The 20,470-nt window shown below is 48.6% G+C and overlaps 1 protein-coding gene and 1 long non-coding RNA gene across 4 annotated transcripts; one reads left to right on the top strand and one right to left on the bottom strand.

The window, feature by feature from the left end:
* The first annotated feature begins 237 nt into the window (after window positions 1-237).
* LOC127325813 (protein NRT1/ PTR FAMILY 8.2) lies at window positions 238-6,362 on the top strand. 3 transcript variants are annotated; one of them, XM_051352628.2, is made up of 3 exons: window positions 238-397; window positions 4,174-4,355; window positions 4,449-6,362. In XM_051352628.2, the coding sequence occupies exons 2-3, from the start codon at window positions 4,244-4,246 to the stop codon at window positions 6,137-6,139; spliced, it is 1,803 nt and encodes a 600-aa protein (XP_051208588.1). In that variant the 5' UTR covers window positions 238-397; window positions 4,174-4,243; the 3' UTR covers window positions 6,140-6,362. The 3 variants fall into 3 exon arrangements, with proteins under 3 accessions (XP_051208588.1, XP_051208587.1, XP_051208589.1); XM_051352627.2 differs by lacking the exon at window positions 238-397 and adding an exon at window positions 3,361-3,681; XM_051352629.2 differs by lacking the exon at window positions 238-397 and adding an exon at window positions 3,714-4,023.
* Window positions 6,363-7,952: 1,590 nt separating this feature from the next.
* LOC127325820 (uncharacterized) lies at window positions 7,953-9,829 on the bottom strand. The gene is made up of 2 exons (XR_007867383.2): window positions 9,455-9,829; window positions 7,953-8,121 (listed from the first exon to the last, which is right to left on the bottom strand). It is a non-coding gene; the product is annotated as an uncharacterized lncRNA (long non-coding RNA).
* Window positions 9,830-20,470: the final 10,641 nt, after the last annotated feature.

Below are 20,470 nucleotides of genomic sequence, written 5' to 3'. Positions count from 1 at the left end.
AGGCCGTAGGATTGGGGGATTGGGTCCTCGTCCCAAGGAGAAATAAATCAATTGGTAACGCGCGGCGCCGTAGCCCCGACGCGCGCCCATCGATCCGTCCAGTACGTCTACTCTACCACATTGTATACGTACATACGATCACGATCCATCAGTAGAAAAGAAAGATACTATTACTATGGTTTAGTTGGCCACGCAAAAGATCGAGAGGCTGGTGTCTATAAATACCGATCGAGGGCGGTCGGGTCAAAGCCAGGAACCTAGCTAGCTCCTCCAAAGGTGGCTCTCACTCGCATCGCCCACACAGACCAGGCATTTCACCACCGAGTGAGGGAGAGATCGGCGGAGCAGGAGCAGCGAGGATTCCCCAGCACGGCCTGCCGCCGCCCAGGTCGATCAGGTACGCGGTGCCACCGGCGACAGATCAATTTCTATTATAACAATGAATCTATTATATTCAGTGTTTCTTCTCTATACGATGGTTGAAAGAAACATGTAGCAGCACGGCCACAACGGAATCCTTGTCTGCACTTATTCCGTGATTCTTTCCGGTGTTCATCGCGTCGCGCGCCTCCTATTTTTGCTTCAACCTGCCTGTGCCCGTTGCGTTGTTCAAACGAACTCCTCCCCCTCCACGCTAGGTAGTCAGACAGCACACCGGCGACAGTTTTACGACGAAGCCTTGTCTGTTTGTTTCTGCCGATCCATATATAAAACACTGCTGGTCTGGTAGGGGAGAAACAAGACCCAGGAATGTAAACAGCGCAGGCGATTAGCTAGAGGCCAGGAGCAGTCGCCCAAACTGAAACTCTAGCCAGCCAGCTAGGTAATAAGTTGCCAAACAAGGGGCCTGGGCAACAGTTAATCGGTGATAGCTATGCAGTTTCAGGACGCGACTGCCATCGTTTCGATGTGCAGCATGCACGTACCAGCTGTTTAACAGTATCTCAACCCTTTGTTTATGGCTGCAAATCAGGCGCTGCTGTCTGTTGGGCTACAGTCCGAACTCTGAAGCTCCGCCCTTGCAAAGCTGTTGCCTAGCTAGGATCGATTTCGTTTCTTCCGCGCTGTCTGTTTGTTTGTTCCCGTCGTGTCATCGATGCTACATAACGTACTGTTCGATGCTAGTAGTCTTGTCTGTTCTTTAGGTTCGTCAATTTAAAAGTTGCCTTCTCGTAGCTATGCTTGCTCAAGATTTTCAAATGTACATACGACAAATAAAATCCAAATCCTAGCTAGAATTTCAGAGGCTAATTGGGAGCCAGAAGATAATCTGTGCACCGATAACCTAGCTAGCTTATTACAGAGTGGATCCGGCACCCATGCATTGGAAAGTAAGCGTAAGAGTATCCGCAAGAGATTGCATGATTGCTACCCACCAATTAACGGAGCTTGACTGAAAGATTCCTGTCGTAGCCATCAACGGAACAGTACTAGCTACTGGTTTTACCTGGAAGGTCGACGTCGTCGTGGACCCGTCGTAGATAATTGGAACACGGCCGACTAGCATGTGAACACCAGATCGAGACGCAATCCCAGCCATATGTCGATCTTCAGAGAGATACCTGATCCGCGGAAGCATGACGTCGGTCTGCTCAGCTGTACGTGGAGAATTTCTTTTCCTTCTCGGCCGATCGAGCAGGACGTTTTGGACCGGAGCTTGAGAAGAAGACGGCTGATGCGGTGGGAAACCAGCGACCACCGCACGCCGTCTCGCTTTCGTTCGGGTTCGGGAGCACGTCAGTGTCACCGTACGTCGCGTGAGCGTTCACTCTGTCTGATTGGTTGTTAACTTGTTAAGCATAGTAAGCAGCTATAGTATACTGTGGTGAGCTAAATCAGACGTATCTCACTGATAGAGTCAAACAAATCAAATCAGGCAGTGTGAAAGAGTGTGGTCACGGTTCACGGATAGGGTCTGGATTAGAAGAAAATAGTGGTTTCTTTGATCTTGGCAGGTCTCCCGAACTGAACCGGCAATATATATACTCTAGCCTGGGCTGAAATGATGTGATGCCATCAGGAAAAACTTGTATAGATCTCTGGGTAGTACAAAAGGATCATATCACGGACATGATAACCCATAACAGGAGATGCTGCCGGCCCATGCTCATCAGTCATCACTCATAGGTTGTAACAGAGTGGCACACACTTCACAAAGTCAATAAATATGATTTGAAAAAGATGCTCACTATAACAACCTTCAACCCTCTTTTGCACTGAGGATTCCACAGCCCCACCCACCATTCCACCACACAGACACATCCCGAGAGATCCATCAGTGTGGCAACCACCCTGTCACCTCTATAGTCAAGCTACAGGTTCGTATGCATACTGTAGTATTGCCTAGGCCAGCACAAAAACCCTGGGTAGTCCGTCACAATTTCGAAGTTTTGCAAGTTGGCTAGAATTGAGAATTGATTCTGTAAAAAACTTGCCTATGACTGAAGGATTCCTGTTAACATCAACGGGGCAGCTGGACTATTGCAGAGTATAAAAATCAACTTATCCGCCAGTCCGTCAGGGGGTAATTTTCTTCTGGAAAAAGAACGTTTTTGGATTTGTCTCCCACGTCAACGTTGCCGAGTCTACTGTGGAGATCATCATCTCATCGTGATGCTGCAGGTGAACAACACTAGTATACTCAGTCCGAAGCCATTTAGAACAAAGAGGGGGTTTAGTTAGTCACACCATCGTCACTGACAGTAACTACCTTAGAATAAAAAGGGATTAGATTCACTCCATCTGTACCTCTCCTAACTTGTACCCAAATTTATTAATTAATCAAGTAATATATGGTAGCAAGCAACAGTACAGATATTATATTGATCTAAATCAAACTTTGGTCTCAACATGGCATGAGCTCGAGAGAGTGTGATCACACACTTGCAATCTTTACTTCCTCTTTCTGGATTAAAAAAAGGAAAGAAAGAAGGTGGCTTGATTTTCACCTGCACCTCGCCTGATTTGAGCAGGTAATATACTGTATACTTTTCTGTCAGTCTGGTGGTCAATTGCAGAAACAAATCCCCTGGTTGGAGATACAGTAGCAGAGATATCAGGGATGCATCTTTCACATGGTAACAACACCTAAGAGTGAATCTGGATTACAAACTAAAGAACACATCCAAAGTGAAGATACTAGCTGCTGGCCCATGCTAATCATTCATAGGTACGACTAGGATTATCTCATCCACCAAGCAGAGTGTCGCTTAAACAAGTTGGTAACAATGATTTGAAAAAGATGCTCACAACAACAACCTCCACGGCCCTTTGTTGTTTGGATTTGTCTGCCCCACCCACGCGCACCCCAAGAGATCGATCAGTACCTGTGGCCATCTCTATCTCCACGCATGACGCAGCAAGTTTCTGCTCTGAAGCTGCAGTCAAATCTGACCTCTCTCGTGCTGCCACAGGAGCTGCTGGCCAAGAAAATTCATACGTACCTTCAAAACAATGTCCAAAGCACCCGTCGTCGTCTTCCTCGGGTCTCTTTAGTCGACGAAAAGTAGGTGGCAGTCCTCGCTGTCCTCCAAGCTCTGAGATATCTGAGTGAGTGAGTGAGTTCCTCCTTCTCGGCTGCCTATCTAATATCTAGTGCCTATCCCAATCTGAACCACAAAATGGCGGCTGGACATGCGTGCACATCGACCTCCTCTCTTTTGCTGGTTTTGAGCTGAACAGGTATGTCTCCCGATTCTTCCGTTGCGCTCGTGAATCCCGTGATTCCTCGAGCTTTCAGGTGCCCTGAATCTATGGCGATTCTGTGAGCTGTTCCGGAATCTGGATAAGTTTTGTAGTTTTTTTTTTTTTTCGTGCTGCTTCAGTTTTAGAGAGGCCTGAACCTGCTTCCATTTAAGAAAAGAAAAGGGGATCTGCTAGGTAGTTCTGCAGTGTTCATCAGACTCGGTCACAAAATGACCATCTAACAGCATCGATTCTACTGCACTGTCCGTCTTCTTTATTTGGTTCTGAAGTACTAGCCCAATTCAGTTCCTGCTAGAGTCTGTCAGTCTGTGATACAAGGTATAGTATAAGTGTTCCCGGTCTTCAGTTAATGGCGTTTCCCTTTCTTCTAGATCGATTACCAAAGCAGTGTTTCCACCTTAAATTATGTACACAACTAACTGTCCAATTGCATCTTCAGTTCTAATCACTGTCAAATCCGTTTTGCAGGAAGCCGTTGCTCCTCTGAACTGCTGCAGTGAGCAATCGGAGCAGCAAATCAACAGGCAGGGTCTCAGCCATGGGGGAGGTCGCACCTGAGCTGTACACCCAGGATGGCACCGTGGACATCAAGGGTAACCCGGCCCTCAAGGAGAACACCGGAAACTGGCGCGCCTGCCCCTACATCCTCGGTACACACCATTGCTCTGCTTTCTTCTGCTCTGATATTCTCTGCTCTCGGTGTCCTACTTCCATGGAAGGCTCATGCTGTTGATGAATTGCAGCGAACGAATGCTGCGAGCGGCTGGCGTACTACGGCATGAGCACCAACCTGGTGAACTTCATGAAGGACCGGATGGGCATGGCCAACGCCGTGGCCGCCAACAACGTCACAAACTGGTCGGGCACCTGCTACATCACGCCCCTCATCGGCGCCTTCCTCGCCGATGCCTACCTCGGCCGCTTCTGGACCATCGCCTCCTTCATGATCATCTACATCATCGGCCTCGCCCTGCTCACCATGGCCACCTCCGTGCCAGGCCTCATCCCCTTCTGCGCCGACAAGGGGGTCTGCGACCCGACGGCGGGGCAGTCCGCGGCTGTGTTCGTCGCGCTCTATCTCATCGCGCTCGGCACGGGTGGCATCAAGCCCTGCGTGTCCTCGTTCGGGGCCGACCAGTTCGATGAGCACGATGACAAGGAGCGCAAGAGCAAGAGCTCCTTCTTTAACTGGTTCTACTTCTCAATCAACATCGGCGCGCTGGTGGCGTCGTCGGTGCTGGTGTACGTGCAGACGCACGTCGGCTGGGGCTGGGGCTTCGGCATCCCAGCGGTTGTCATGGCGATCGCCGTGGGCAGCTTCTTCGTCGGCACGCCACTGTACCGCCACCAGCGCCCCGGTGGCAGCCCGCTGACGCGCATCGCGCAGGTGCTCGTCGCCGCCACGCGCAAGTGGCGCGTGCCCGTGTCCGGCGACGCGCTCTACGAGACCGTTGACAAGGAGTCCGGCATCGAGGGCAGCCGCAAGCTGGAGCACACCGAGCAGTTCCGGTTCCTCGACAAGGCGGCGGTGGTTGTGGATACCCCCGCAGACCGAATGGCGAGTTCGTCGCCGTGGCGGCTGTGCACGGTGACGCAGGTGGAGGAGCTCAAGAGCGTGGTGCGGCTGCTGCCCATCTGGGCGAGCGGCATCGTCTTCGCCACCGTGTACGGCCAGATGAGCACCATGTTCGTGCTCCAGGGAAACACCCTCGACGCCTCCATGGGGCCCCACTTCGCCATCCCCGCCGCGTCCCTCTCCATCTTCGACACCCTCAGCGTCATCGCCTGGGTGCCCGTCTACGACCAGATCCTAGTCCCCGCCGTGCGCTCCTTCACCGGCCGCCCACGCGGCTTCACGCAGCTCCAGCGCATGGGCATCGGCCTCGTCGTCTCCATGTTCGCCATGCTCGCCGCGGGGGTCCTCGAGCTCGTCCGCCTCCGCTCCATCGCCACGCACCGCCTCTACGCCAAGGACGACATCGTGCCCATCTCCATCTTCTGGCAGGTGCCGCAGTACTTCATCATCGGCGCCGCCGAGGTCTTCACCTTCGTGGGGCAGCTCGAGTTCTTCTACGACCAGGCGCCCGACGCCATGAGGAGCATGTGCTCCGCGCTCTCCCTCACCACCGTCGCCCTCGGGAACTACCTCAGCACGCTGCTCGTCACCGTGGTCGCCAAGATCACCACCAGGGGAGGCAAGGAAGGCTGGATCCCCGACAACCTCAACGTCGGCCACCTCGACTACTTCTTCTGGCTCCTCGCTGGCCTCAGCCTCGCCAACTTCGCCGTCTACCTCCTCATAGCGAGCTGGTACACCTACAAGAAGACCGCCGAATACCCGCCGCCTGATGCCGTCAAAGGATCGGCTTCTGCTGACGGTCATCAATACCCTCATGCCGTCAAAGGATCATCAGCTGGTGTGCATGATGAGTGACTGATACCTTCGGTTCTTGTCTGAATGTGTATGCATCCATACGTGTGTTCGGGTATTAAAAGATATATGACAGAAGAATAGGTTCTTGAAAGACGATGGAATTCAAGGATTAGTTGGTGCTTGAGAACCTCGAGAGTTATTCAAATAGGGGAAATTAATTAAAGGTGTAATTTGTAACATGAACAATGCTTGTGTTGTTAATTAATTCTAGTGTCATGGAAAATTCGCCAAAAAAATTAGCACGTTAATACCAATTTATTTATTGTTGTTCCTAAAATTTCTGAAGTGGACTGTTAAAGAAGCTAGCAAGCTTGCACGTGCCACACAGGTCTCATTAGTGCAAATATACACACTAAATAAGTCACTTTTTCTAAATTCTAAAGAATTTTTTCTATTTTGTATAAGAACGCATTGACATCTATCATCGCACGATAATTGTGTGGTACACAAATAGCAAACAATAGTAATGAAATCATATATAGTTTTTACTGATGTAGTATGATGAATTACCCTCAAATTTACAAAAACAAGTCAACGAGCATCATCTAGCAAGATCAATCATACATGTTAAGACCTTGAAATTCATATGAAAGAAACATGTTCACAAATCCCCTTATTCGATTATCAAACATAACCATACCATGGCATCCTTATATCACTTCACTCTGTCTGTCATCCAAAGGACCCTTCCATTCAAATAAGAATTCTCTCTGTCTTGCAATCTGCATAGGAAATAACATAAATCACTATCCAAATTTTGATACTTTTTATCCATTAGAAACGAATAGTATATGTGCAAAATAATGGTTTGACAAACCTGCACCGCAGTGTACACATCCCTGCTCTCGTTGGTGTTCAAAACAAATATCAAAGCTAGAAAACACAAGTGTTCTTTAAAGTGGTAGGCAAAGTTGCACTATATTGTGATTATCATAAGTGGAGAGTCTTCTAAGATACCTTGCCACGTCTATATTACTCATAATAGATCAAAGAGTAAGATCAAGCCAGATTTTTTTTGTACAAAAATCCAAGACAATATTTTAACATGAAAGGTAAATCTTATTCTTGCTCTCCTCCAGATAATAAATACTCTTCACCTCTTATGAGGATACATTACTAAGTGGCAACAACATACTAAATGGCAATATATCGGTCCTATCATAAGCAAGAATTTTGCAAACTTAGTCATGACTCATGACATGGGCGAAACTTCTAATGATCCAAAACAAAAATCATACAATCATTTATTTGTCTGCAGATAACAAGATTAAACATTTATTCTGACTTTTGCATTATGGCTGGAAAAACATGTAGTTCTCAGCATCTGTTGTATCCATCCTTGTGCTCTCCAAATATTCTTAGCCTTCTAGTCGTATTTTTGTTTTCTCGGAAAATATTTAGTAGGGATGTAAAACACCCATGATATTTAAACCAATAAGCCTATTACAATATGATGAACATTTTACATAATCAACTTGGTTCCTGAATTAAAACAAAACTGCACATGTAAACTGCACATGCGTTACTACTTTTGTATAAAACTGGCATGACTTCTCGTCTTGTGAAATATATAAACTTTTCACCTCTGGCATTTAAGAACATTAGTAGCAGTCCAAAAAAATACCAACCTTGTGTGCTGCGAGACAATTAAGAAAGAACAGTATAGGGACCGTCAGAAGTTCTATAGTTTGGATGTGCACCTCTTCTTTTTACCTCAGATTGTTTTCATTCAAAAAGCAAGAGGATTCTACCAGAAGTGGTACTGAAAACTGCTCTAGATGTTCAACCAACTGTAATACTGCAATTATTCATGTCAATCCGCAATCACATGGGCTGCCTGCTCTCTTCTCTTATGATCCCAATATCAAATATTGCAACATCTTCTAGTATCTACATTATTGCATAAATGATGCTAAATCTGACAAAATATCCACTCCAAAGGAAATAAGAAAATTCTTCTGTCCCATGTAGGCGCGCATATACTGAAAATAGTAATGATGATGAGTAGTAAACAATTAGTAGCAGCAGAACTAGATGGATCACATGTATTAGACATTCAAAAGGATGCAAAATTGAATGGATGGGAGGAACAATTTAGATGGATTTGTAGAACAAATCTTGTCACATTAACAAGAATAATCATGAATATTGTTTAATTATACGGACAAGGAAAATTTTAACTTTTAAAGTTCTATACATGGAACAGATTAAAAGCGCGAAAAAATGGAAATAGGCTAGATCTAATTCGATTCAGAAACCATGATCTAAATAAAATACAAAAAGATGACCGCTAACTGTTGGCATCAAAAATCTACAACAGTAAACAGAAATGTTAGGCTAGAAACGAAGCAAGGGGCAACAAAAAAACTCCTCGACAAATTCACTAACATTTCAAAATACTGACTCCATATGAATCAATCGGCGACTGAGCCAAATGAAATTTCATGTCAATGTACTGAACATTTGTAAAAAATCATGTTATAGAACAATCGATTCCTTAGTGACTTCTTTCTCAAGTGTGGTAAAGTTTAAATCATGAAGATCAGAATGGTGATGATGAGCCTACCATAAAGTAGGTAGGGTGATATCAAACATCAGTCATGCAGACACTTGGCCAATGTAACCAACTAAATAAAGCAAGAAAGTATTCACAATTTTAGATACAGTCTATATCTGGTACTTGCAAGCAGTGGCGGACCTACAAATAAAATCTTCGGCGGGCCAAGCTAAAGCAGAACACAAAGAGTTCTAATTCTAAGACATGTATATTTGTAGCCAACTAGGCATTAGTAAATATGCTGCATACATTTGATCCATCAGATCAACATATATGACGATTTACCCCAAAACAAAATAAAGCATACCAAATTACCGAGATTCATTTTGATCATAAGGTATGAAGCAGCTATGGAGACATGGAGTTACATACTACAGATCTGCTTTCCGATTTTTTTTCTAAAATCTTCAATGACATCTTTATTTGACTGATTTTCATGTTGATTGTGTGGTGCCGGCTGTTCTAATTCAAGTAAAGGCAAATGGCAATGGATGATCAGCTTGTACTGTCCGGTCTACCTCAATTTCATTTGAGTGTTCATTTGCATCGTCTCTTTTTGTTTTGAAAACCAGATCAATTCTTCTCTGATTGACCTTACTCATGGTACCTAAATTGCATATTTAAACAACAATGAATTTAATTATCCATGTTACCAAATTGTTAACAGTCTACTTTTGCCGTGAAGGGAGTAGTAACAAAGACAATTTTAAGATGCAATAATGTATTGCTGTGAAGAGATTTGGGGGAAACTGAATTACCATCAGTTTTGCAGTGAGGCGTGCGCCCTGCCGGCAGGAATTGGAGCAGCTGCGGGCTGCGGCGGGCTTGCACTTGTGTGGTTGTGCCTGCGCCGGATGACCGGATCGCCGCCCCCGCCGGTGCTAACCGCCGGCAGCCTAGCCGTTGCCAGCCTGCGTCTGCGACTCTCCTGCCTAGGGCTTGGTCGCGTGGGGCCTGTTGGTGTCCGCTCCTGCTGGATGGTCGCAAGATCGAGTCGCTGCGGCATTCCGACTGCTTCCGCTCAATCACCGGCGGCAGGTCGGCAGTAGCCCTAAACTACGGCCATGGAGAGTATCGCGTACGAGCAGCACTGCAACAGGAAACAACGAACACGGAGCAGGGGATGCGACGAACTGAATCGACCAAAACAAACAGCTCTCGTATCTGCTGGGCTGGGTTAATGGGCTTTACACATGGAGGCATAGGTATGATTTTTTCCCAGTCTTGGGCTGGGCGGGCCTTGGCCCGGGTATGCAGGTCCGCCAGTGCTTGCAAGGCGCTATGTAGTACAGCCGTACAAGTGGTATACAATTTTTTCAAATATAAATTTTTCCACGGGAATTGTATTAAAAAATAACTCCCCAGATCAGAACGGCACTATCAAGAGGTACATAGTAACTCACTCAAAGTCGCATTTGAATGAAGCCAACTGAATACACATGTAAGCTCTTTTTCCTAACCTGTAAATGGACAATAAAATAAATAAAAGTACTTTCTGGGTATTATGTCAGATAGATAGCTTGAGAGGGATTTAAGAAAAATTCTTCAGAAAAAAAAATGCAAAATGTCATTCAGTCATGGATAACAAATCATGTATGGAAACTCGCATTTTATTGTCAGAATTTAACATAGTTATAAATCGTATACAATGGTCCGCTTCTAAACAAAAAGCATATTAAGTTAAAGCCTATGTAGAAAACATATGTCCATACTACAACCCATGTAAACTAAGATCGCTACTACATGTAGTAATTTTGCTTGATACAAAAGTTGCATCATCCAAGCAAAAGGTGTATGAGGCAAATTCTGAAATCAGATCAGACAGGCCGACAGAAAGAACTTCACACAATGCTTGCACGAGGGGAAGGAGCTTGTGCTGTAGATGGGAAGGATGCGGAGGAGTTGCTGTGGCATGGAGGAACCAGACATTTTTTCGATAAGGGGCGCTTTATTACTTAAGAGTTTTAAGCCATTACACCCGGCCTCTGCATATCTTAGATGCACACAGCCGTTGTTTAGTCTTGACACAAAAAAAGGCGAGATTACATATCATATTGATAAAATGTAAAGACGCCTAAACTGGAGGAGCTTCGATCCTTAGATTATGCTGCCATCCATGTAGGGAGAAAGTATCCCTCGCCGTAGCTTCCAACCGTGAACAGACCTCCGTAAATAGGTCTCGGTGCTCCACACGCTGGAGCGACGACCATAAGCGGAGGGTGTTGGTACACCGGTATATAACCTGCAACAGAGAAGAATTAGTACCATTAAACAATTTATCATTTCTACATAGCCAAAGCGACCAAATAATGGCAATCGCTCCCACCCTAATATGCTTCTTAAACCTAGGATCAATGCCATTTAGCCAATTCCCGAAGATATTGGTAACACTACGTGGCTGATACAAGCTCGAAGCTAACTGGATGACTGACCATATAGACCTAGCGAATCTGCAATTAAAAAACAAGTGCTTTATTGTCTCCTCCTGGTGACAGAAAGCACATTGTTTACTCCCTTGCCAATTCCGCTTAGCTAGATTATCTTTGGTGAGAATAACGCCTTTGCGGAGGTACCATCCAAATACCTTTATCCGCAAAGGGATTTTCAAGGAGGAACCAGACATGACCGCATGAGAGACATCCATGCGATGGTTCAGTGTTGTCGTGAAGAAAACACTTGGCCATCCATGCTGATAGTTGCATTGTAAGCATCATGATTACTTTATATAACCTCATCTGGTGTTACCATGACGGAGTTACAAAGAGCATATGTCAGCTCTAGGATCACACATGAAAAACAGTAGGTGCATATAGTCGTCAACGGCTGTGTGCAGATAGCCTTTTTTCCAATTGGCAAATTCAATGTTGCTGATCTGAAGGATAGCTGCAACAACCCCAAAACTAGCTCCCTGTAAACAAGTTTAATTGAAAAATTCTGTAACTTACACCTTCAGTTCTCCTTCACGGCAGTGGCAGTTGCGTCGTCCTTGACGGCGGTGGCAGTTGCTTCGTCCTTGTTGGCGGTGGAAGTTGCTTCCTGCACGGCGTACCGCTGCGGTGGCGCTTGCTTCCCCCACGGAGGATGCCGGCAGCGGAGCTTTTCGGCGACACGGTTAGGACGCCGGCGGTGGCGCTTGTCGGCGGCACGTGACGGCGGGTAAGGAGTGGAGGCGCGTACGGAGGCAGCGGATAGAGGTGGGAATGGAGGACTACGGCGGGGATCTCGAGGGCGGTGGAGTTGGTCGCGAGGAGGGCGTACGGCAGCGGCGGCTGCGATGCCCTTTTTTGTCTCAGGCGCATAGCAGAACGAAGATTGTTTAGATTATTAGACTAGCACAAAACATGTGCATTGCTACGGAAACACTTCAATAATGTAGTCGATGGCAGCCGTGCATGCCAGGTAACCGTCTACCACCTCAAGATGAAGTTCGGAGCCCCAACTTCTTTTCCCAAAACTTCCGCTCCGTGGCGGGTCATACTTCACGCTCCCCTTAGTCCACCGCTCTTCGGCGAGGACCTTTTCCTGGGCGGTGGCTCCCCTTACTCGCGGTGGCGGCGTTCTTCGGTGGTGATGCGACGGTGGTGTGGTACCACGGTCCTCCCCAGCAAGCTCGGAACCTCGACGGTGACGACGGGTGTGCCCCCTCCAGCGGCGTCGGCATCCTTGAATCTATCGGTGGCCCTGGGCCAAGGCGGGGCTGAGGCGGGCACGACCCTCACCATATTCGATGTTCCTCTCCTTTGGGTGGCGGTGGCTAATACTGGCGGCTTTCATCACATCCCCAACCTGCTCCGGTTGCATCGAGGTCGTGGTGTATGGCCAGGCGAAAGTTCTGCTCGGCGGTGGCCGATGCTGACCATGACGATGCCATCATGTGTCATTACCTTGCTGATGGTGTGGTCATGGCCTTCACCATGCCATCCCTCTCCTCTGATGCCGAGAAACCCTAGGTTCGGTTCGCATCTGATGCCAATCCGTTCGGTCACTGGAGGTCGATCACAGAAACACCGCCGCCGTCGAGGGGAAAGCTCCCTCTGTTTGGTCGCTCGAACTCCACCGCTCCCATCTGCCCCATATCTTTCCTTCCTCGCCACCACCATTGTGTTTTTTTTGCAATTCCTCCTTTAATTCGCTTTCCCCGGATCCCTTCCTTCCTCCATTTTTAATTTCTTTCTGTTTCCTTCCACATGCCACAAGCCCTTGCAATTCCTCTTTTAAATCCGCTAATTACTCGTGCCATATGACCTTATAATGATGTTGCTCCTGGTAGTGGCTTGTTACATGTCGTCGTGGTGGAACAACAGATGCCATATGATGGCTTAGGTTGGGGCCGAATATACGCCGAGGATCCGGGTGAGGGTAAGGTTAAAGGGAAAAAGAGACAGAAATCCAGTATGTATTGCTAAACTTGGCTGAAAGCCAGAGGTTGAAGAACGTACGGTCCATGACCTGTTCTATTCGCTACACAATGGATCTCCCTGTCTATGAACTGTCATCCTCTGTCCCGCGTAGGGGTGTGCCTCCTCTCCTTATATAGGGGGAGAGGTGGCTTACAAAGGAAGAAAGCCTAATGGAATCTTTGATGAGCTAATCTACTTTATAAAGCTTCTTTGGCCCTGCTGACGCCGGTTCTGTCTTTAATCTGGGACCGATGATCTCGTCCGGTATCTTTTATGTCACTTTTGCTTTGGCGCCACGACTTCGATTAAACCCGAAGTGCTTCACTCATCTTGTCCTTTAGTCCTTGGTGGAATCTTTGACTGGAATGCCGACATGCTACAATTGTGTCTATGCTGGTTCTCCGGTATCTTTACCCTAGAGCTCCGGCATCTTTGCCTTTGTATCTCAATCTCTTATGTTTACCGTACTCCGGCATACCCCTCCTGGTATACCGGTTTGTACTAACTTGGAAAAATTCTCACTCTACATTGAGCATCCGGATTAATCCTTAATACGGTACACAAATGCTTTATCATGGCATATTTGTCATGGTCTTGGCCTACCGGGAGCCATCCCCCCGACATTAGTCCCCGAAGCTGGTGCGGTCCGGCTGATCTTTCCGACGGACCACGCCAGGTTCCCATCTCAAACGTACCGGATTAATCCTTCCGGTTTCAATTTAAACTTATCCGGTGTCTTACCGAACCCACTTTAGTTAATCGAACTCAACTGAACTTTTCCGGCTTCTTTTGCCGGTTTCTTTGCCATTAAACTCACCTCGACGAAGTCGAGAATAACTCGAAAAACGCACTTGTCTATGACATGCGCATTGTGTCTAACATGGCAGTGTCAGGGGTCAAATCCCTCATCTCCCGCGCACATTTAATGTGCCACACCGGATCCATGTGGCCCTCCGTGTGGCAGGCTTCAAAGGCGTGTGTATCTCACTGCCGCGTGGCGGCCCATAAGCTGAAGCGGCGCGTGCCGAGAGGTTTCCGGCCCGTTACCCTCCTCGTATATAAGGGGCGACGATTCCCCGTCCTCTTCATCGCACCCCCAATCTTCGGGCCATTCCCAATCTCCTGCGTTCCTTGTGCTCTGAGCTCCTACGCCGCCGCCCGTCGCCAAGTGACATAGGCATCCCCAATGGGCCTGCCGAAGATGGTACCCGGGGTTTATTGAAGGCCCACGACTCGATGAATATGAATATTCGGAAGCCCAAACTAGTATTAAGGAAAGCTAGAGTTGTATTAGGAAATACAACTCTTGTTTTTTATGCGGGATGGGTTGGAAACCCTCCCGGACTCTGTAACTTGTGTATTATGAATCCCTCGACTCCACCTCCTATATAAGGGGGAGTCGAGGGACAAAGATAGCATCGATTCATTGTTTCACGCAACCCTAGTTTTCACATCGTCGAGTACTTTTCGGCTAAAACCTTCGAGATCTACTTGCACTCTACTTCCGACTAAAACCCTAGTCTACAATCTGTAGGCATTGATAAGTTAATCCCTTGTCACCAAGACCACCTTCTCCGGCGAAGTTCTTCGGGGAGTGCCCTACGCCACTCGGGCTTTCTTCTTCGCCAAGCTCCTACTTCGTCATTCTCTATCTTTTCCGAGGCGTACTGCCTCCCGACGACATGCGCCACCGCTCGCCGTCGTCGTCCCCTTCTCCGGCGATCTCTCGGTTCAACACCCAGGGGGACCTCCGCCGCCCATCCAAGGTTAGTATGGCTTGATCTAGTCCCTTCCTATCTCACTGTTCTTCGCGGGCGTGGAAGATGTATTTATTTCCTTTTTCTTTTTGTTTTTTCTTATGCCTAGATCTTCACGAGCAAGAAGATCCGGGGAAAGTTGTTGCTAGGTAGCTCAAAGCATTTAGACAAAATTTTGTCCGAAGAATCCGGCAGGGAGCTTTCCGGTAGCACCCAATTTAGCGAATCCCCCGAGATCTCTCTGGGTGAAGAACAAGCTGTAGAGAAAGAATCTGACAGGCTCGAGGAGGATCTCTCCCGGATGGTGGAAGTAGCCGGTGGGCCGGATGAATAAACCGACGGGCGAGGGGAAGAAACCGGCAAATCGGCTCAAGGTGCCGGTGTAAACCTCACGGCTTACACCCGCGGAGCCTGGAAGGGCTCTGATGTGAGGCAAGCGGAAATCGATTGGTTATACTGGTCCCGGAGGATACCGGAAGAGGTATTCCGCCGGATTCCTGGCGAGGAGCTAGACCTGCGCCCGAGCCAGGTGAAATTGTAGTCTTTGCCGCCCATTTTGAGCGCGGCTTCGGTCTACCGGCGTCGGAATTTTTCCGGCGTTTCCTTGACTTCTACGAACTTCAACCCCACCATCTCCCGGGCAATGATATCTTTTATCATTCTTCCTTTTTTCCTTTATGGAAGGTTTCGTCGGTCTCCTGCCTACCGTCGAAACCTTTGCTCGCTTTTAGAATCTCCAGATCAACTCGATCCAGGATCCGAAGCTTCCAAGCCCCAAACCCATAGTTCAGTGCGGGGCGTGCATTCTCACGCCCCGCCAGGGGAGCCCCTACTACAAGTTTACCGGATTAGAGTCCTGACGGGCCTGGCAAGAGACTTTCTTCTATGTCCGGAACTCCGGCCGCTCTGACTTCATCAACCTTCCAGCTTATGCTCCCGGCATACCGGCCAACACCAACTGGCGGTTCAATCCCCAGGAGAGCCACGACTAAACCAACCGGATCGTCCGGTACACGGAGGAGCTCAACGACACCACCAACATCTGCACCGATGATATCGTGCGCACGTTTGTTTTGGGCCGGGTTCTGCCTTTGCAGCACCGGGCGCATAAGATATGCCAAATGACTGGTCAGAAGGATCACAACCTTCTGTTTGAGAAAATCTGACGTGGTTCTCAAAGCCTAGCAGATTTGGAAAACTAAGGTGCTGGTTGACTGGAAATGGGGCCTTCAGCCTCACAGCCGCCGACGCCCCCCAGCGTCCCAAGTAAGATCTTGGGGCTTCCGGAATAGTGTTTCCGGAATGATGAAAACTGTTATTCTAATTAACTTGATTTTTTCCTTGCGCTCCAGGAGTTTCCTCATATCCTCGCTGAGCAACCGAAATCCTTCACCCCCAAGCGCTCTCGCTTAGACGACGAGGATCCGGATCCTTATACCGTCGGCAACGTGCACAACATGGGCCCAACACACTCCCGACGCCCTGGTAACATTCCTGCTCCTCATCCAGCAAATGCTTCCGACAGCGATGACGAAGATTGTATTATGCTTGAGGTACTTGTTCCACTTTCCTTATCTTATGTTTTTCCTTTGTGACCCCGGTTTCAGCTGACCGGTACCCCCAGGTGCTGGAGCATGTGACCCCTCTTGCTGCTGAGGTTGGAGATCCTCCGGATCCTCGAGTCCGGAAGACTCCGGCTTCCGATGCAAGTCAAAGTACCGAGCCAGCTCCCAAGCGCCAGAAGGTCCCCGGCTCTGGGCCGGACAAGAAGAAGAGGAAGAACGAGATTCCGGTCGCCTCCGGGTAAATATTATAAACACATCTTTCCGGTTTGCATCTTTGTGCTTGCTCATTTCTGCGGCTAACTCTTATTTTCTTTCATCTTATAGACCTGCTCTGGAACTCACCAGGAGCACGTCCGGTATGAGGCCGGAGGCCTCCAAGGATACCAGCAAGGTCCAGCCTCCTCCTCACCAAAGTCCGGCACACTCTGGTGCCGGCAAAGCTCACTCCTCCCCTCGGGGAGGTAAAACAAGTTCGGGGAGCGCGGCCCCAAAACGGAAACATCACCGCGCGGAGGAGGATTTTTCTTCCCCTCTAGAGTTCGAAGATACCGGCGCCAGCAATATGGGCGCCGACTCAGAAGAAATCGGGCAGTCGGAACCTTTGGTTCCGCCCGTCCTTAAGAAAACCAGCCAACCTACTGCTTTCCCCTCCAAGACTTCATCTCCTGCACCATCGCCGCCCTCTTCTCCGGCCAAGGGCGCTAGCGCGCCACCGCCGGCATCCGTCAGCAAACCTTCTCCTGCTCACCGGAAGAGCTCCCGGAAGGGGGCTGAGATTACCGCGGAGGACCTCTCTAGCGTTATGACGGCTGCGGCGGCTCCATCTACTAGCTCCCAGGGCCAAGCGCTTGTTCTGCATGTCGGGCACACCGCCATTACCGCCGGCGAGAAGGTCTCAGCTCAGTTGGGCTGGATCATTGAGCTTAACCGCGGCGACGCCAACCTGAGGGCACTGCAGCGGTACGTGGACCAGTGGAACGTTTCCGACCTTACCGACACCACCCTCGGTGTTGGCAAGGACAAGAAGCTGGTGCTTGATACGCGCGGCCCTCGGAGCACGGTGAAGCATCTGGGGTGACTCAACCATGCTATGAAGGAGTTCGACAACGTCTGGTACGATGCCAACAACAACGTGTTGGTAAGCTTTTTACTGGAACTTGAACTTTTTTGTTCATACCGATGCCAGTTTCAACTTCAGAACTTATAGATATACCTTCATAGTCCCCGAGTTTCGGGTTAAGCACGCAGTACTTAGCGTGAAACTGCTAAAAAAACCAGCATAGCTAGTCCCCGAGTTTTGGGTTAAGCACGTAGTACTTAGCATGAAACTCAAAAAACCGGCATAGCTAGTCACCGAGTTTTGGGTTAAGCACGCAGTACTTAGCGGGAAAATCAAAAAACCGGCATAGCTAGTCCCCGAGTTTCGGGTTAAGCATGTAGTACTTAGCGTGAAACTCAAAAAACCGGCATAGCTAGTTCCCGAGTTTCGGGTTAAGCACGCAGTACTTAGCGCGAAACTCAAAAAATCGGCATAGCTAGTCCTCGAGTTTCGGGTTAAGCACGCAGTACCTAGCGCGAAACTTGCCTCGAAAAACCGGCATAGCTCACAGTTTCTTTTAACTTGTGCAGGGCGTGTTGGATTCCCGGAAGCAACTACTTATTTGAGGAGCTGTTGTGGGAGTACCGGGATCTTACCGAGGCCTTCGCCTCCCTGAAGCTGACCCACAGCCAGTGCCAAGGTTTGTTTGAGCCTACCGGCTTCTTTTGTACCGGTTTTTACCTTGATGGATATTGTTAAAAGGTTTCTTTTTGTGTAGCTGCCCTGCCGGAAGCCTCCCTTAACGACCTTACCGGTCAAGTCGCCGCGTTCAAGGGTAAGCCACATCTGTTGGTTTGTTTCTTCTCTTGTTATCCTTTTCCACTAAGTCCATCCCTTCTGGATTTCAGCTGAAAAGGAAGAGCTGCTCCTCTAGCACCAACGCAACCTGAAAGCCCAGCGGGATGAAACCGCCAACCTCAAGGATCAACTGATCCAAGCTGGGCTGCAGCACGCAGGGTCGCTGAAGGAGGCCACAGATGCCAGCGACGCCAAGGCCGAGGAGGCCCGGAAGCAATTTTCTGAGGCCAAGGGACAGCTGTGGCGGGAGCTCGAAGAGGAGATGAAGCTGCTGAAGCTGGATCAGGAGAAGAGTGTGGGCTTTCTGCGTGACAGGCCTCGATTGGCCAGATGATCCGGGACACTGACGCCAAAGCGTTGAGTAGGTGTTCCTTTTCTTTTGCTTACAAGCTTTCTTTTTTCTTACCGGTGTATCCTCATACCAATTTCTTATTTTTCCACAGAACTGTTCCCAGACTCTCAGGAGCGCGCGGCGGTGACCGTCTCCAAGCTCCGGATCGAGAATTCGGTTGCTGACACTAGCCTCCCCTAGACCATATAGGACCACCTTCCCGCTCTCTACTCCCGCATCTCCCACATGAGGGTTGTCGATCGGGACCTTGGCCAGCTCCCGAAAGCCGCTCTGAAGATATTCAAGTGCCTCTGGCCCGGGGAACCAGTGTCGGACGACATCAGCGGCCTCGCGGAGCGGCTTCAGGATGCTGGCAAGTGGCTCAGTGAGTGGCGACACTTTGTTGCGCGGGCCGGAGCTGATACATCGCTCCCGTTCGTATGCTCCTGGTACGAATCTCTGGACCTTGAGAACTTGCACAACATGTGTGCCGATGCCCCCACATATAAGGATCCCGAGAAGACTGCCGCGCCGCGCCCGTGCCTACCGGATCGCCAGCTACGCCTCCACCAGCACCTACATTCCTCCTTCAGCGGACTTCAAAGAGGAATTTACTGATGATTAAGAGGAGGAAGAAGAAGCCGGAGATGGCAAAGCCGAAGGAGAAGAAGAAGCTGAGCTTGAAGACCCTAAAGAACCTGCTGCCGGTAACCCCGAGCAAGCCCCCGAAGTACCCGTTGTACCTGAAAATCCCCGGAGAGCGCATCGCCGCTTTACCAGTAAAAACTTTGGTCCTGTCTTATCAGAAACAATTTCGTGAAATTCCCCCGGTATGCCGGGGAGGGAAGATGTAATATACATTTAACTCCTTTTGGTTGTGGTGAACAGCTATATTTTATTAGGTTTGCATGCTTGACTTTGAAGCTTATTATCAAAAACCGGTAACTTGGTTTGATTTAAACCTTTCGATTCGTTTTCCTTTGCACTTTGTATGGTGAAGATTCCAGATTCATTCCCGAATTCAATCCGATGCATGCTTGGTTATTTTACTTTGGCTCTGTCTACCTCTTTTGGGTGTTTGACGTATGAGGCCCAAAGTTCTTTTTCCAAGCAAGCATTTTCTCGAACTTAGAGAAAAAACTAGAAATTTTTCACAAAAAAACCGACAAAACCGGGGTTAGTTAAACCTTTTTCCGGATTGTTTGTTTTCGGTTTCTTTCTTGTCTTTCACGTGCTCAAATCCTTCCGGTTTGTCTGTCTTGCCATGAAGCCGGGTTGCAGAGAGCAGCTAAGTTGAAGATTTACCTTTAGGTTAAACACACTACCAAACCGGAAAGGAAAATTTCCAACAAACAATCCGGTGTACGAAAAAATAAACACATGGCATGCGATTCCGGTAGAGGCAGTCCCCAAGATACATCGAGGTGACGACATGTTTATTGATAGCAAATAAGGTACAAAAAGGAACTTCTTACATTACATCCTCAGGAATAGAAAGGGCGAAGTAGAGCTATGTTCCATGGGTGTTTGGTTTCCTCTCCGGTTTTGTCCGCCTTTCCTTCATTGGGATCCTGTGCATCGATTAGGTAATAGGCATCATTGTGCAGAGCCTTGCTCACAATGAAAGGTCCTTCCCACGGAGGTGAGAGTTTGCGCCGTCCCTCAGTGCGCTGCACTAGACGTAGAACTAGGTCCCCTTCCTGGAACACCCTTGGGTTTACCTTCCGGCTATGATAGCGTCTGAGGTTCTGTTGGTATATGGCTGATCTTGCCAGTGCCAAGTCTCATTGTTCCTCGAGCAAATCGACATCTTTTTCCTGGGCC

The sequence above is a fragment of the Lolium perenne genome, chromosome 3, assembly GCF_019359855.2.
Source record: "Lolium perenne isolate Kyuss_39 chromosome 3, Kyuss_2.0, whole genome shotgun sequence".
In the NCBI taxonomy this organism is placed as follows: Eukaryota; Viridiplantae; Streptophyta; class Magnoliopsida; order Poales; family Poaceae; genus Lolium; species Lolium perenne.
This window is presented reverse-complemented; position numbering and strand designations above follow the sequence as displayed.

What these genes read in the sequence shown, in the direction of transcription:
- LOC127325813 (XM_051352628.2), top strand. Translation starts at nt 4,244, where the DNA reads ATGGGGGAGGTCGCACCTGAGCTGTACACCCAGGATGGCACCGTGGAC. An exon ending in CGCCTGCCCCTACATCCTCG is followed by an intron (nt 4,356 to 4,448) that starts GTACACACCATT and finishes GATGAATTGCAG; the next exon opens with CGAACGAATGCTGCGAGCGG.